This window comes from Oryza glaberrima, chromosome 3 (assembly GCF_000147395.1).
Source record: "Oryza glaberrima chromosome 3, OglaRS2, whole genome shotgun sequence".
NCBI classification, from domain to species: domain Eukaryota; kingdom Viridiplantae; phylum Streptophyta; class Magnoliopsida; order Poales; family Poaceae; genus Oryza; species Oryza glaberrima.
Window position 1 is genome coordinate 3,607,963 of NC_068328.1, and position 16,490 is coordinate 3,624,452.

The 16,490-nt window shown below is 43.6% G+C and overlaps 2 protein-coding genes across 3 annotated transcripts; both read left to right on the forward strand.

Annotated features, from left to right (window-relative positions):
• The first annotated feature begins 6,077 nt into the window (after nt 1-6,077).
• LOC127768525 (alanine--glyoxylate aminotransferase 2 homolog 1, mitochondrial-like) lies at nt 6,078-10,119 on the forward strand. Of its 2 annotated transcripts, XR_008016597.1 has the most exons (10): nt 6,078-6,542; nt 6,920-7,150; nt 7,246-7,416; nt 8,372-8,515; nt 8,633-8,812; nt 8,919-9,144; nt 9,319-9,432; nt 9,534-9,620; nt 9,704-9,817; nt 9,896-10,119. XR_008016597.1 is itself a non-coding variant. In XM_052294119.1 (9 exons), the coding sequence occupies exons 1-9, from the start codon at nt 6,276-6,278 to the stop codon at nt 9,745-9,747; spliced, it is 1,464 nt and encodes a 487-aa protein (XP_052150079.1). In that variant the 5' UTR covers nt 6,079-6,275; the 3' UTR covers nt 9,748-10,119. The 2 variants fall into 2 exon arrangements, 1 of the variants encoding a protein (XP_052150079.1); XM_052294119.1 differs by having other exon boundaries at nt 6,079-6,542; nt 9,704-10,119.
• Nucleotides 10,120-11,168: 1,049 nt separating this feature from the next.
• On the forward strand, nt 11,169-16,164 carry LOC127766850 (nuclear pore complex protein NUP96). Its single transcript, XM_052292011.1, has 6 exons — nt 11,169-11,329; nt 11,462-14,084; nt 14,230-14,353; nt 14,636-14,781; nt 14,856-14,953; nt 15,308-16,164. The coding sequence occupies exons 2-6, from the start codon at nt 11,625-11,627 to the stop codon at nt 15,495-15,497; spliced, it is 3,018 nt and encodes a 1,005-aa protein (XP_052147971.1). The 5' UTR covers nt 11,169-11,329; nt 11,462-11,624; the 3' UTR covers nt 15,498-16,164.
• Nucleotides 16,165-16,490: the final 326 nt, after the last annotated feature.

Consider the following 16,490-nt stretch of genomic DNA (forward strand, 5'->3'; position numbering starts at 1 on the left):
GTGCCCACGTTACAAGGAGGTGTGTCCGGGGCGCCCTAGAAATGTGCTTCGCCTGTCTCGTCTCTTTCAGGTCAACAGATGCAGGGGATCGACGAGCTACCCCCTGCTAGTTACAAGGTGCAGCGAAAACGACCCGTGCTGTGCTAATAAGGGCCCAAATTAAATTCGTGAACTGTGCGAAATATCAGTGTTTGTTAGAATTTGTTAATGTAAATACGCAAGATAAATATGTGCGTTTGCATTGTATCTCAACTTAAAACGTGGGCAGTTGTTTGATAGCCTCTGAGGTAACCAAACATACCTATAGTGTCTGATAGGTGAAGTGAGAAGCTGTAGAAATATTAACAAAACATTTAAAATAATTTATAGGTAAAACTTTTTATATATAATATTGTTTATAATTTAAATAAAGCTAGAAAATATAATATGATTTTTTTTCAAAAATCTACTTAAAAAATAAGTGCTAAAATTCAAATTTTAGTCGCAACTAATAAGCCGAGGAGCAGCCGATAATAACTTATCCACATAGCGAAATCTGGGAGACATCCCTCTAAATATTTTTTTAAGAAGAAATTGTACATGTGTTGGGGATTGAACATAACACTTTAGGATTGAAACTACACATCCATTAATACTGCACTATTAAGTACATCTCACAATTTTTTGATTGCACCTACGAATGTATGACACAACGGAGTGGATATATATATGCACGGTTGATGATACCAATCGAGCGTGGCAGTAAGAAGCGCTCAGATCCGGGGGGCGGGGGGCCAGTCTCGCTGTTTGCAGTTTGCATGCGTTGCACGGTGTGGCCCTGGTGTTCCAGTGAAAGCTCGCTGTAGTTTGGTCACTTTTTTGCCGCTACCCGCTCACTGCACCGGCGGTTTGGCAACTGATCCGTGATGGCGATCGATGGTTCCCCGGCGATCCGCTTGCCGGGACAGCAGCGCTGGGCCAACGGCAGTGGTGGTGGTAGGGGCCTGGCCGGCCTCGCTGCCGCAAGGCCCCAGCCGCTCGCTGTTCGATCCGAGCGAAGCGGCAACAACCAACAACTACGTACCGAGTCCCAGCTTCGTGATAAGATGGTTAGGCAATGCTGAGAAACGCTCAAGGGTTTTTTTTTTTCTAGCTTTATAAGATGGGTATGCTAGACGGGTTCAAAATTTTACCCCTTCTAATTATTTGATATTATATCATTTCCTAATATTTACGTTTTTTTTTGTTACGCGATGCTGCTTCAGAAGTCTGGTGAAGATTATTCGGCGTACATTGGGTTGACGCAGGCAGGCACCATCAGAAAGGGATCTTTCACGTACTACCTCCGTCCTAAAATAAATGTAGTAGTGGGTATCCGTGTCTAATATTTGACCATCCATCTTATTTGAAAATTTTATGATTTTTTTAAAAAACATAGTTATATTCATATTTTATTATCTAATAACAGTTTAAAGAAGACGAACCATTAACATTACACATGAACAGTGAAAATATATTTATTTTGAGATGGAGGGGTACGTACGATACGAGTCCTTTTTGAGTTTTTTGACAGGCTGCGTCGTGCAGTCCTTCGTCTCTGCCGTCTGCCCCGGCAGCGCGAGACATGGGCAGGACGTCGTACGAGTACGACGCGCTGTTCTTTGGGGCACGCCCACGGCCCGTGTATACGAGCCAAGCAAGTCGGCAGCCGAGAGAGAGACGAGAGCGAGCGGCGTGACCGTGACGCGTGCGTGGGTCGGCGTACGGCGGGCGTGAGCGAGCGACGCATGCGCGCGCGGCCGGGGCTTGGGTTGCCCCAGGTTGGTTGCCGGGGGCGGACCGAGGTGGGCGGCGAGGAGCAATGGACATGGGCATGGGCATCTAATCGGTGTCGGATCTAGTCCCCTCGCACCGGCGCCGCGGCTGGCCCGCGCGATGCTGCCTGCCACGGCCGGCGGACGACATGGCCCGCGCCGAGGGGGGGAGGGAGCCTGGCCCGGCCAGAATGCATCGTTGGGTAGATGTGCGTACGGCCGGATCTCGTAGCACAGCACGCACGGTGGACACAGGCCAGGACGGGTATGTGTATGGGAGTGGGTATACTTTAACTGGCTCTAGTTTAATTTATTTTTATTTGTAGAAATCAAATTTTAAGTTGCTTGTTTGTAGAATGATATATTGCATGTTAATACTCCTTAATTTTTCTAAACTATTTAAGTGCAGAAAAACTAACCCACGGGATTCCGTTGCCACGGGATCAATTAATCCCCACTCCCATACTCACTCACCTCTGTATCCCTCTCTCCTCCGCCATGGGCAACTCCGCCTTGACTCTGTCTCGACTCCCCACAAATTCCTCATCTCTGCCCGTGTCGAGCAACGCCGAGGTCCTCGTCACCCGCTTCCCGCAAGCCACCAGCGCCACCGTCCTTGCACGTTGTTCCCGCCGCCTCGTTGTCGGTGAGCACAGTTACGAGCATCCTCTTCCTCGTTGTTCCTTTTTTTTCTTTGTCTCAAACTCAGCTTCTCTGGTAGATCTGAAAGCTTCTCTTTTGGGCTTAATAGCAGTTTGCTTTGAATGAAATTTGGGGGAGTTGTTCAGCTGAGGCTCCATGCCCCCCCTCCCCTCCCGTTAGGCCCGCCCCAATGTCTTCTCCGTCACCGCAGTAGAAGCAGAAGTAGCCAGCGGTCTCGGTGCCTTGGATGCCGCAATGCCAACGGCAACCTGCTTTGGGACCTCTACCTCCTTTCCTTCACCGCCAACTTCAAGATGAAGTTGTTGCAGCGCGTGTGCCTAGAGATGGTCGTCGCCGGCTTCTGGCCGGACCTCACTACCTTGGGGTATCTTTCTACCCCTTTTATCCCAAATCAATTATACACAAAATTTTGATTGGAATTTAAATAGCAATCAAATTGTGCTTAAAAAAGTTTCGGAAGTACAATATTGTGTTTAGTTCACGTCAAAATTAAAAGTTTGGTTAAAATTGGAACAATGTAACGAAAAAGTTAGAAATTTATGTGTGTAGGAAAATTTTGATATGATAGAAAAGTTAAAAGTTTTAAAAATATTTTGGAACTAAACACGGCAACCAAAATTTTTTGTTTGTTTTGGTGATGGGACGGGCCGGGAGGTGGCCTCACTCACTTTTCGGAGAAAATGAAACGACGTGCGGACGTGTTGCAGCCTTGCGCCCTTGCCGGACGATCGATTAACTAACGAACTCTGCAATCTTTGGCACGGCATCGGCAGCCTCGAAGCCCAACAGCGCCTGAACAGCTAACGACCGAGCTAACTGTTGCATCTCGTGACAGGGCAACAGTTTATGCAACTGAGGTGACAAGCATGCGCGTCCGGAGCTACTGGCAGTACAGAAATTTGGCACCTTGCCATCGAACACATGCTTTGGTTAAATGAAAGATATCCTATGCACACATACTTTTCGTGCACACTTCGTACAAATACTATAGATTTTTTTTAAAAAAAATATACAAACTTTAAAAAATATTACACTTTTGTGTGAAATATTATATTCAAATTCATTATATTTTAGCCATAAAAAATAATTTTTTTTAATTTTTTAAGAAAATGAAAAATTATTTTTCCTTTTTTTGTTACGGGTAAAATATAATTTGAATATAAGACTTTGCAGAATGTGTATTTTTCCTTTTTTTTGTTACTGCAGACTTTGCAGAAGTAAATGTCTATTTTTTAGAAATTTTCGTAAGATTTGCTACTTGACGTGCATGAAGTGTGCATGCAAAACTTATACAAGCAATTTTATGGTACTTGAAGAGGTACCATGAGGTACCATTTTTTCTATTGTAAATTTGGTACCTCTTGGTATCTAGGTACTATGAGGTACTAAATTTTACACTAAAATTTTGATATCTCATAGTAACTCCTCAAGTACCGTAGAATTGCTCAAACTTATACACATAAGATATGTTCCCTGGTTTAATCCGGCTTCCAGTGCGCAGGTTTACCTCTCCTTTACCTGTAGTATCTAATTACTTGTATTTGACTCAAGATTAATCCTTGGAAGCGTTCAAAAAAAAAGGATTAATCCTTGGATCACTCTGTAGTTCCCTTGGGGTAGAAGTGAAACATAAGAGGGAAAAAAACCAGCTGACTATGAGAATGAGATTTTACGATAATGATTCATGGCCAACCAATCCCTGCATTCTGTACGTGAAGCTCCAAAGTTGCCTGAAGTACTCCAAAGTACCGGAGATCCAAAGGAGTAGTTTCGATTGAAAATTACTTCAAGAACTACTAATGCACCGGAGATCCAAAAATTGTTTGTGTTTATGTGAATCTGTAGTTACGCGTTGCCAGCAGTTATCTCCGTATCACACACCTTGCATGCTCTGCTGCAGATAAACTACAGCTTGGGTGTGTTCCGTTCTAGAAGTTTGGTTGAAATTAGAACGATGTGATGTAAAAGTTGAAAGTTTATGTGTGTAGGAAAATTTTAATGTGATAAAAAAGTTAAAAAGTTTTTTAAAAAAGCTTAGAACTAAACAAGGCCTTGATCCTAAACTAACATAATCTAGAGAAGAAATCATCTGACGAAGTGCAGTCCTCTGAAACAGCTGATACACCGAATCCTCTGAACATGGCCTTAAACGCAAGATACTTCTGTTGTTTACACATGGCATAGTTTGACCAATATCTCACATGATGAAGCAGCAGCTTGGCAATCAGAATCAATCTTCAATCTGATCCAACAGATCAAAGGTTTCCTCGGATGTGGCCAAACCGGATCAAACTCGATCCGACAAAACCAGCCACATCATCTCCTCTCGATCAAACAGCAAGAGGATCTAAAAGCTCGGCAGTAAATTTCCTTGCACTCAAAACGAATATCATCACATGACACTGAATCACTGATGACTTGATGAGGTCAGTAGCATCAGAGCTAGCTGGAATCCTCCTCGGTGGCTGCACCGCCTAAGGAAGACGACGAAATGTGCAGATACTAGTACGTACTAGCATCAACTAGCAAGTCATCATCAGCTTTCACGCCACCGCCTAGTTGGCAAGTGGTAAGCTTGGCAGTAGGAGTAGGACTAGGACACAGCGGCAGTGACAGTTTTCGCACGCGTTTAAGCATCGAATCACTCGGTTAATTACGAAACCAACAGCATGTAGGAGTACTATATTGTGCTGTGCTGTAAATGTCAGTACTAATGTTTTTGTTGTGTTACAAACTCTGTGAATGCAATCTCTCAAACGAGAGATTGAAAGTCTGAAGGCAGTTCGATAGTAGTGTACAATATTTGCATATCCATCAGAGATCGCGTCCTGCACAGAGCTCTGAAAAAAGATTGGATTTGCCTGAACATATCTGAGAGCAGGTACAATAGCATGCTATTAGCCAGCTATAAAAATATTTTAATGGAATAAACCATGAGAGAGAAGAGCAGCGGGCTACAGATATGTAGCTAGCTGCTGCACGATTACAAGACATACTATGTGTATGACATGTGGAACCATACATTAATAGTATCGTAAGTAACTATCGTATGAATTGGCTATTATATTGGTTTAGAGCTAGTAGTGGGTTATACTATTAGACTTACTCTAGTTCGCTTTGGCAGTATGGCATTTGTACACGCTCAACAAAAACTGTCAATTCAGATCTCGGCATGCGTTTGGCACGGGCAGGCAAATTCAGGCTTCAGAGATTCATTCATTTCAGCAGCAGCAGCAGCAGCAGCAAAGAAGCAAAAATAAGTTCCACCGCCGCAACGGGGGAGAGGCAGACCACGGAGGCGGGAAAGAGTGTTTTCCGCAAACGCCATCTGAAGGCGTAAAGTATCCAAGTGCGTAAAGTATCAAAGATACTACAGTACCAAACAGTTCAGATTCTCTCGGGAATTCAGCACGATTCACCTCCAACTATTTTTTTTGTCAGAGGCCGATTCAGCATGATTCCCTCCTGCCCCCACGTGTCAGTGACTCAGAGCATACACTCATCACTCCTTCGCAAACCATCAAAAACTTCCAAACCCCACGAGGTTTCTTTTCTTTTTCTTCTTCTTTATTACTTTTTTGCTAGTCGCGTCGCCATCGCTATCTCCTACCGGAATCTGGAACCCTCCACGTCATCGCCACCGCGGCTTGACACACACTGCCCGCCACTGCCTCCTCACCATCCTATCTCGTCTCGTCTCCTTCTCATCCAATCTCAATCTCACCAACCCGATATAATTCCGCAGTAATCCGCACGGCTCCAACTCTCGCGAGTTGTTGTTGTTTTGGTGGAAGAATCGGTCCGTGCGTGATTTGATCCATGGCGGCGTCGTCGTCGTCGTCGCTGCTGCTCCGCCGCGGAGCCACCGGCGGCGCCGGGAGACGGTGGGGTCCGGGGGAGGCGTTGCGGAGGCTGGTGTCGTCGTCGGAGGCGGCGCCGGCGGAGAAGGTTCCGGCGCGGTCGCCGCCGGTGATGCCGCCGTTCGAGCACCGGCCCAGGCCGTACGCCGGGTGGAGCGGCGATGAGATCCTCGCGAAGAGGAAGCAGTTTCTTGGATCGTCTGTGTTCTACTACTACCAGAAGCCGGTACAAACCCTGATTCGATCGTATCTATTCCCCTTTTTTTTTATTCACCAATAAACTAATGTGTTTAAACGCCCTAAAAAATAATATGTTCTTTTTTTTAGAGAGGGTATTTTTTACCAAACCTCTATATCCAACTGGATATATACGACTATTGAAATATATAACTTAGCCCCGCAAAACAACCCTATATGAAATTCGTTTATATGGAAATTTGAACTCAGGGCCTTGGGTACTACTCAAATCACTGCAATCAGTAGGCTACATGCTCTTTCGTAAAAAAAAAAAAAACTGTTATACTAGTAAGAATCATAGCGAAAGGCATGTGTTTCTGTTTTTCATTTTAAAATGGAATGCATTTTTTTTTGTCCATTTTACAGCTGAACATTGTGGAAGGGAAGATGCAGTATCTGTACGATGAGAATGGGAAGAGATACCTCGATTGCTTCGGAGGCATCGTGACAGTTTCATGCGGCCATTGCCATCCGGATATCGTGAACGCTGTGGTGGAGCAGACCAAGCTGCTCCAGCACACGACCACCATATACTTGAATCAACCCATCGTCGAGTTTGCAGAAGCGCTCGCGTCCAAGATGCCGGGAAATCTCAAGGTCAAAGATACTTTGAAGTCGATCATGATGTAAATTGTAAAACAACTCATTGATTTGCATGGAAATAATTGTTTCATATCTGAGGATGCCTGCAGGTGGTGTATTTTGTGAATTCTGGGACTGAAGCGAATGAACTGGCGATGCTGATGGCTCGGCTGTACAGTGGGAATCTCAATATGATTGCATTGAGAAATGCTTATCATGGTGGTAGTGCTGGAACAATAGGATTGACGGGTTTGCAGACGTGGAAGTACCCAATCCCTCAGGTTTGTGTTCTGTTAATAATACCAGTACTACTGCTACAATTCAATTAATGCACTCTAGCTTAAGATGGTCTGTAGCTGAGAATGGTCCTATCACAGTACCGACAAGTAATAGTGAAGCATAAGTGCAATTCCTACTCTTTTTCATCAAGTCATCTAAGGTGCTGTTTGGTTGAAACTTGGTAAGGCAAATGTAAATATCACACCGTGAATGGAAACAGAGCAAGTGATACCATGCTTTGTTTGGATTCGAGCGGAAGATCACTTACGCTGTAATGTTTTCAGAAAACGCTTGATATCAGGCGGTAGGTAATGAGTTTGTATTAGGTCCGTATTGTTTCCCAAGGTACCTGATCCCATTGTACTCGAAGCAAACAAGTAATAACGTGATCAGATTGTGGAAGAAAACTCTCGAAGCAAACAGCACCTAAGCTAACTTCATTTATTTTTTCTGGAAAAGAATTAACTTTAAGTTGTTATTATATTTTTTTGAAGCAGTAAAATGGCAGGAGCTATACACATCCATTTAAAGAGAAAAAAGTTTATTTAGGTGGTGTTACACGTCTATAACAAAATAAGCATGGTTATCAGCTGTACAATTACCGAGTGCATTGTGTTACCCAAGAATAGCTAACTTCCTTCGATCTATGCCCTCTTTTATTTGTTCTTCATAATGCTGATTTTAAACCACCGGTTATATTTGCGCAAACTGATTTTTACTTTGAACTGTCTATCTATACATAGCAAAGTACTTCCTCCGTTTCATATTATAAGACTTTCTAATATTGTCCATATTCTTATATATGTTAATGAATCTAGACATATATGTGTGCCTAGATTCATTAACATCTATATGAATGTGGGCAATGCTAGAAAGTCTTATAACCTGAAACGGAGGTAGTAGCAAACTAGTCTTTATCTATGAAAATGAAGCAAAATCTTATCACAACATTTGCAGGGCGAAATACATCATGTCATGAACCCTGATCCTTACCGTGGAACTTTCGGGTCTGATGCTGTAGCTTATGCCAAGGAAGTCGAAGAACAAATAAATTATGGTACCTCTGGAAGGGTTGCGGGTTTCATTGCTGAAACTTTCCAAGTATGATTTTTTATATGATACTTTTTACATAATCGAAAGATTGTAGCTTTCCTCATCTTTTTATCTGAAAGAACTTACTGATATGGCGATCTTGTTGATACATGAACATGAATGTAGGGCGTGGGAGGTGCAGTTGAACTAGCTCCTGGATATTTAAAGTTAGCTTATGACACTGTCCGGAAGGCTGGTGGTGTTTGTATAGCTGATGAAGTCCAGAGTGGATTTGGTCGAACTGGAAGTCACTATTGGGGATTTCAGACGCAAGATGTTATTCCTGACATTGTAACAATGGCAAAGGTCTTCACCCAACACACATACATTTGAATGGACCTTGGAAAAATAAGCCTCAAAGGTTTAATTTTGTTGCCATCATTTACTGCTGATGTTTTTTTTTTGTTTGTAGGGAATTGGAAATGGTCTACCTTTGGGGGCAGTTGTAACAACACCGGAGATTGCAAATGTGCTGGCGCAAAAAATCCAATTTAACACATTTGGTGGAAACCCTGTTTGCTCCGTTGGTGGACTTGCTGTGCTCAAGGTTCTTGACAAGGAGAAACGCCAGGCACATTGTGCTGATGTTGGATCTCATTTGGTGAATCGTCTAAAAGAGCTCCAGCAAAAGCATGAAAGTAAAATCTACAATCTTTGGTTATATTTGTATAACAACATCGCCAGTTTACATTCTGCTTGATTCAACATTGTTGCTTTAGTTGATGATGCCTTTCATCTGAGTAACATTTTCACTCAACTATTTATTATTGATTAATCTGTCTAATCCCATCATTTGGTCTTTCTGTTGTCAGTCATTGGAGATGTTAGAGGGAGGGGATTGATGCTTGGGGTGGAGCTTGTTACCGATAGGAAGGAGAAGACACCTGCCAAGGCCGAGACCAATTTATTGTTTGAGAAACTCAAGGGTGCTTTCCTTATTCCTTTTCTCTTTTCCATGATCGCATCATTATTAGTTTATACTAATAAAGCCCTGTTAACACTTTGCCTCTTCATCCTTGTAAACCAGATCTCAACATTTTAGTTGGAAAAGGTGGTCTGCATGGTAATGTCTTCAGGATAAAACCACCAATGTGCTTTACAAGGGATGATGCAGGTTCGTATGAACTGTCTCAAACAAAACTTTGCCATTACTGCATTGCCCATAGAGTAACTAAAGGAAATTCTACTTTCATGCAGATTACCTGGTGGATGCCATGGACTATGCAATGTCAGGGCTCTGAGAGCTGCACCCTGAATACCAAAGCCGTCTGCCATCCTCAACGCAAGAAGATTCATGTCATGATGCTACCGGTAGCCCAGCCAACTCTTTCCATGTACATGCTTCCAGTTCCAGTTGATGTGTTGTGTAACGGTGGCAGAACCATGTAGGTGTGGAAATCCCAAGAATAAGATGGAAGGAAAGGACCATGTAGGTGTGGCTTTCCCATTGTAAAAGTGGCAGTTCTGCAACAGTGAGAAGGCCATGGGTGATTGTAAGCAGTGTTGGCCTTAGGGGCAACATGTGTATCCAAAAGAAAAACTAATAAATGTATGCTTGCTGTGCACCAAGATATATGCTTGCTGTGCACCAAGATATGGTTTTGCAGACTGCAGTCGAATGTGTCTTAAAACATTTCTGAAAACGATGAACATTTCTATATCTTCTTACCTCGCTGGAGTTCTCCCAACCCGAGTCCAAGACTTGATTCCGCATGGGCCGCTGCCTGCCAAATGGATCGTTGGCGAACGCCCGGCCTACCTAGATTTTTTACGTGGACCTTTTTTGAAAACTTGTTTTACAATAGACCATAAAAAAATTATTCTAGGAAAATGGATAATTTTCTAGCCCCCAAGGTCCAACGTCTCGGTGCCAACGCACGGGTGCCGACACCCTTGCTCCCCTAGCAGCCAAGATGTAGAGGTGTAAGGACCTATTTATAAAATATTTTTATAATAAATATAGGTCCTTTGATGCTAAAGATGCCGATGCTTTTGTTGGAGAAAATTTAAACCTTTTTTCGAATCTTTTTACATATAAGCCTTCAGTCTTAGTCTCTTTAACACAAACCTTATTTACATCAGTAACTTAGCTACCATGGTAGGAAGAGTGTCGGTAGAAGTGTCGTTGACGCCAAGGTGCCAATAACCTTTGGTGTTGAGAAAAATGGTATATTCATGGAATATTTCAGAGGTCTATTTATAAAATAAGTTTATCAAAAAAGACTAATAATAACCGTAATAATAAATCTAGACTGACCTTCTCGCCGGCGCTGCCGAGTTGAGCCGCTAATTCCCCCAGCATGGAAGTTCTCAAACTAGTCCATTTCTAAATCGCATTTGTAACACGCGATCCACAACATTTTTCACGTTAGTCCTTTTATTTGGACTGCTATCAAAGTAGTACACTATCAAGCTCCGTAATTTTTTTACTTTAGCCCCTGATTAAGTGATTATGATCGCTACCATTAGCAATGATCCATAAATTTTCTCTTTACCCCCTTATTACTTATTTGGACCGCTCCCGTTGGTACTACAGGTCTGATACTTTTCACTTTGGCCCCTGGTTCGGATCACTTGGGAAAGCGTAAGAAGAGATGCTGGAGTGGGAAATGAACGGCAGGATGATGCTCCATCACTCAATCCAACGGTCACGATAATTCGGATGCCCCAGAAATCCTCGCGAAGGGTTTAGTGCGAGCTCCCCCCTCTCCTCCTCCTCGCCGGCCGCCGCTCCGCTCCGCTCAAGCCGCCGCCTCCTCCTCTTCCCCCTCGCGGCGGCTGCGGCGGCGTCCTCCCCGCCGGCGAACCTCCTCGCCCTCGAAGGTAACCGCTCTCCTCCCGTAGCCCTCCTCCCCTCCCGACCCCCTGCGCAGTCTCCGCGCGGAGATCCACCCGCAGTTCATTCCCCTTGTTCAAATCTAATCCGAATCTCTCCTCCTCTCGAACCCCCTGCAGTTTGTTGGGGGATTTTGTTTGCAGCAGTTGGTTTCCCAAGTGAGGAGAAGAATCTGAATCTGGAGTGGTTTGGTGGAGCGAAGGGCTTGGCTGCGCATGAAGATATGAAGTCCGGCGGCGCTAGGGCTTGCTGATTCTGTCTCGGTCGCCTCATTGGCCTGCCATGTCTTCCGACCCGGTGTTCCCCGTGCTCCGCCATGGCGATTACTTCACCAAGCCGTCGATCGATGAGCTGGTGGAGAGGGAGGCGGCTGACCCTGGCTACTGCAGCAGGGTCCCGGATTTCGTCGTCGGGAGGGTCGGGTATGGGCGAATTCACTTCCCCGGTGACACTGATGTGAGGGGGATGGACCTGAATGGGATCGTTAAGTTCGGTAGGCACTCTGTGGAGGTTTACAAGGATGAGGCTAGCAAGCCGCCTTTAGGGCAAGGTCTTAATAAGCCAGCAGAAGTGACGTTGATGCTGAATTTGAGCGTGCTTCCAGAGCCTAGCGCTCTTGGGGAGTTGCTTAAGTGTCAAACGAGAAAGCAAGGCGCTAGGTTCGTTTCGTTCAACCACTCGAGCGGCAGGTGGAAGTTCGAGGTTGATCATTTTAGTCGATTCGGTCTTGTGGACGAGGAGGAAGAGGATGTTGTGATGGATGAGGTGGTTGTTCGGCAGCCTATTGCGGAAGTAAGAGACCCACCTGCAAATGGTCATGAGCTGGAGCTTTCACGTTCGTTGCCTGCTCATCTTGGGCTTGACCCTGCAAAGATGCATGAAATGCGGATGACGATGTTCTCCAATGAGGAAGGTGATGAAGATATGGAGGATGGATTCCCATCTGATCAGAGATACTTCAGCAGTGAGAAGATGAATGTGGATTCACCAAACTCAAGTGCTAAAGGTTTGAGGCTAAGGTCTCTCTCTCCTTTGCATGGTTCTTCTCTGAAAGTCAGCAGGAGACCTGGTGTAATTGGTAGGAGAGAACCACAGGCTCTGCTGGAATACAGTGTAAATTCTTCAGAACATGGCCCATCTTCTCATGGTATTCTTATGTCTGGGCAAAACAAGGGATTTCCAGTGAGAATGACCAAGGTGGATGGCTTTAAGTTGCCATCTGATCAGGAAACTCCTGTGGCTGGGAACGTATATTCCAATTGTGTTGTGGATGCTGCTTTATTTATGGGCAGGTCATTTCGTGTTGGTTGGGGACCAAATGGCATCCTTGTACATTCTGGCAGTCTTGTCAATAGACCCGGAACTGGTCTATCTTCTGTTATTCACATAGAGAAAGTTGCAGGCGACAAAGTTGTACGTGATGAGAAGAACAAAATTAAGGAGGAGCTGACTGATCTGTGCTTCTCAGACCCGCTGGATCTCCATAGGAGGCTTCATCATGAATATCTGGAGACTGAGTCTGACTTGTTTAAATTGAAGCTTCAGAAGGTTGTGGCAAGTCGCTTTGTGTTGCCAGATATTTGCAGATCTTATATTGACATCATTGAAAGGCAGCTTGAAGTCAGTGATTTATCTATGTCTTCTCGTGTGCTGTTAATGCACCAGGTTACAGTTTGGGAGCTTATTCGGGTCTTGTTCTCAGAAAGAGCAACTGGCAACCAGTTAGAGCCTACTGGTGATGAGGACCAGGAGGGGATGATTTTAGATAAGAAAGAAGGTACTGTTGCCATAGACCTTGAAGCACTCCCTTTGGTTAGAAGAGCAGACTTTAGCAATTGGTTACAGGACAGTGTTTGTCATCGGGTTCAAGGAGAGGCGGGCTCCTTAAATGATGCCAGGTATCTGGAACATATTATTCTGCTTTTGACTGGTCGGCAATTAGACACAGCCACAGAAGTTGCTGCCTCGAGGGGTGATGTTCGACTGGCAATTTTGCTAAGCCAGGCAGGTGGGTCAATGCTAAATCGTTCTGACCTTTCTCAGCAACTGGATCTGTGGAAAACAAATGGTCTGGATTTTGATTATATTCAGGAAGACAGGTTAAAGATATATGAGTTGCTTTCTGGTAATGTACAAGGCGCGTTGGTAGATTCATCAATTGACTGGAAACGGTACCTTGGTTTAATAATGTGGTATCAACTATCACCTGATGCATCACTTGATATTATCATTCACTCTTATCACCAGCTCCTTGGTGAGGGCAAAGTCCCATATCCTGTACCTGTATATATAGATGAAGGACCCCTTGATGAGTCACTTCAATGGTCCCCAGGTGACCGCTTTGACATATCCTTTTATCTAATGCTGCTTCATGCAAATCAAGACGAGAAGTTTGGGATGCTAAAAACTATGTTCAGTGCATTCTCATCTTCATATGATCCCTTGGACTACCATATGATCTGGCATCAGTGTTCCATTCTGGAAGCTATCGGTGCTTTCAGTTCAAATGATCTTCATGTGCTAGATTTGAGTTTTGTTTACCAATTATTGTGTCTGGGGAAGTGCCATTGGGCTATCTATGTCATTCTACATATGCCTCATCTTGATGACGCCCCATACATCCATGAGAAGTTGATCAGGGAAATTTTGTCACAATATTGCGAATCATGGAGCAAGGATGAAACTCAGAGAGTTTATATTGCAGAACTTGGTATTCCAGTAGAATGGATGCATGACGCTCTGGTGAGTAGCAACTTCGTTTTATACAAATTTTCTGATAGAAATGCATGTAGCTTTAAAAGTGAAATGAGCATTGCAAATTCTTAAGAATGCGACTACCAGGAAAATATTGCACTTCAACCTTGTGTAACTGATTATCTTTATACAGGCTCTTTACAATGAATACTATGGAGATCAGCAAAGCGCACTGGAGAATTATATTCTGTGTGGCAACTGGAAGAAAGCCCATACAATTTTCATGACATCCATTGCTCATTCTTTGTTTCTGTCATGTAAGTTTTTCATACATTACTCTAAACAAATAGGTTTTCTAAATACTCTAATTCAGTTTTGCGCCTTGTTTCCTGTACATAAATGTACAACTATATTGACCCCAAAACCTAATAATATGAAGCTTCTTACAGATATCTTTGTTATTCTGTTTAAATATTTTTTGTTCATATGTTTCATGAAGGTGTCTTATAGATTTTTTTTCTGCTTGTGTTGATAAATATTGCATGGTTGTCATCATGGTATGAGTTTTCAACCAGACGTTCTGTTAACCCATTTTTCAGCTAAGCATCAAGAGATCTGGGACATTACAAGCTCTTTGGAGGATCACAAGTCTGAAATTGCTGACTGGGAACTTAGTGCTGGAATATACATAGACTTCTTCATTCTAAGAAATTCTATGCAAGAAGAAAGTACCATGGATGATCCAGTAAGTTTTTGTTTTTTACAGTTTCAACATGTTCCTGAAAGTTGTGGATAACACAACCTTGTTTTATCTTTCAGGATCAACTTGAGAAGAAAAATGAATCATGCAGCGCTTTCTTTGGCCGGTTAAATGATTCATTGATAGTCTGGGGAAGTAAATTACCTGTTGAGGCAAGGTAAGATGTGATTCTATGTTGTAACAGATCCAGAACTTGAAAAGAAATCAAATATCGATCTCTGCGTGAAATTACTGCCACTTATTTTTCATGTTTAAAGTGAAGCAGCCTCAGTCCGAACGACATAACACAGTGAATTCGTAACCAGATTTGCAATAAGCTATTTTCATTTTACCAGGATTATATATTTCAATCCAAAACCAAACTATGGCCAGTGTGGAAATTCATGGTCATTACACGATCATGCACGGACAATCTGACTATGTCTATTTTGAGTTCAACACATACTGGTGCATTTTCTAGGCTTCTTTTTGAATCTATTCTCAGGATTTGTTCTCAATTTTGAGTATGCAGGGCATGCTTCTCGAAGATGGCAGAGGAGCTGTGCGAGCTACTAATGAACTCCCCCGGCGAGGGCTTGACGCCAGATCTCTACATGGGCTGCTTTCGGACGATGCTTAACGCTCCTGTGCCCGACGACCACAGGTCATCCTACCTGCAAGAGGCGGTCTCTGTTTTCACCGACATACTTTGCAGGGACTGATGCATGATTGCTTGAAGATCCATGGCATTCTATGATATCTGCAGAATTGTTGGAAGTTTCCCTGATCTATCTATTGGGTTTTAACCTATTGGTTATTCTGATCATACACGGGATCTGGGTGCACAAGAAGCTCCCGGCTGCCAAGTCGCAAGTCAGTAATACAGTGAAGAGCTCCAAAAGTTCGTCCCTTGCTCGAGTGCAGTGAGGAAATGTAGATCAGCTATTGATGGTGCAGATAACTGCCATGCTCATCAAACTCCTGAAGAATGTATAAGCTGTGTGCTAAGCTGTACCAATCAACTTTCAGATGTGAGCTGTACCCGTCATCTTTGTTCGTTTTTGTACTGTAATACTGTTACAACGGAAAGCAGCAAATCGTGTACGGTGTATGTTGTGCTGAAGAGCTCGACGAAGATAAAGCATCCAGCTGGGCCCAATTCTCTGCCGAAAATACTGAGGTTTTACGGAGCTGTAGGCCTGTAACAATTGCAAGGGGATATTTTTTTTTTCTCATCACACGGAAAATGCACAAAGCAACAACCCCACACTTGCACACTCGTAAATTGGACTGTGTCAGTGTGGCAAAGATTTGAGAGCTTAGGTAGAATATTTCTTCTGTCGTGCACGCGATGTCGCGATGAAATGAAAAATCACAATGTTGGAGTGAGCCAAAACTGCTTTTGCAGAACCATGTGAAGCTGTGGTTTGTCTGAGGAGAAACATCCAGAGTGCCCAAAACCGTGGACAGCTAACGTGGGTTCCTTGTATTCTTCTGTTTTATTTTCCCCTGCTTAATTTTTGGTTTTCTCATATATATGTACCTTTTATTCCGTTATATTTAGCGGCATTCCTGGTTTTGTAGGACCCCTGATTTCGTTTTCTCATCGTGCTTTTCGTCCCGTAATCATTCACGCGCATGAATAGCAGGGAGACAGCAACGTTTCCCACTCGCAACATCGCAAACCATACTGTATCTTCACTCAATTATTCTGC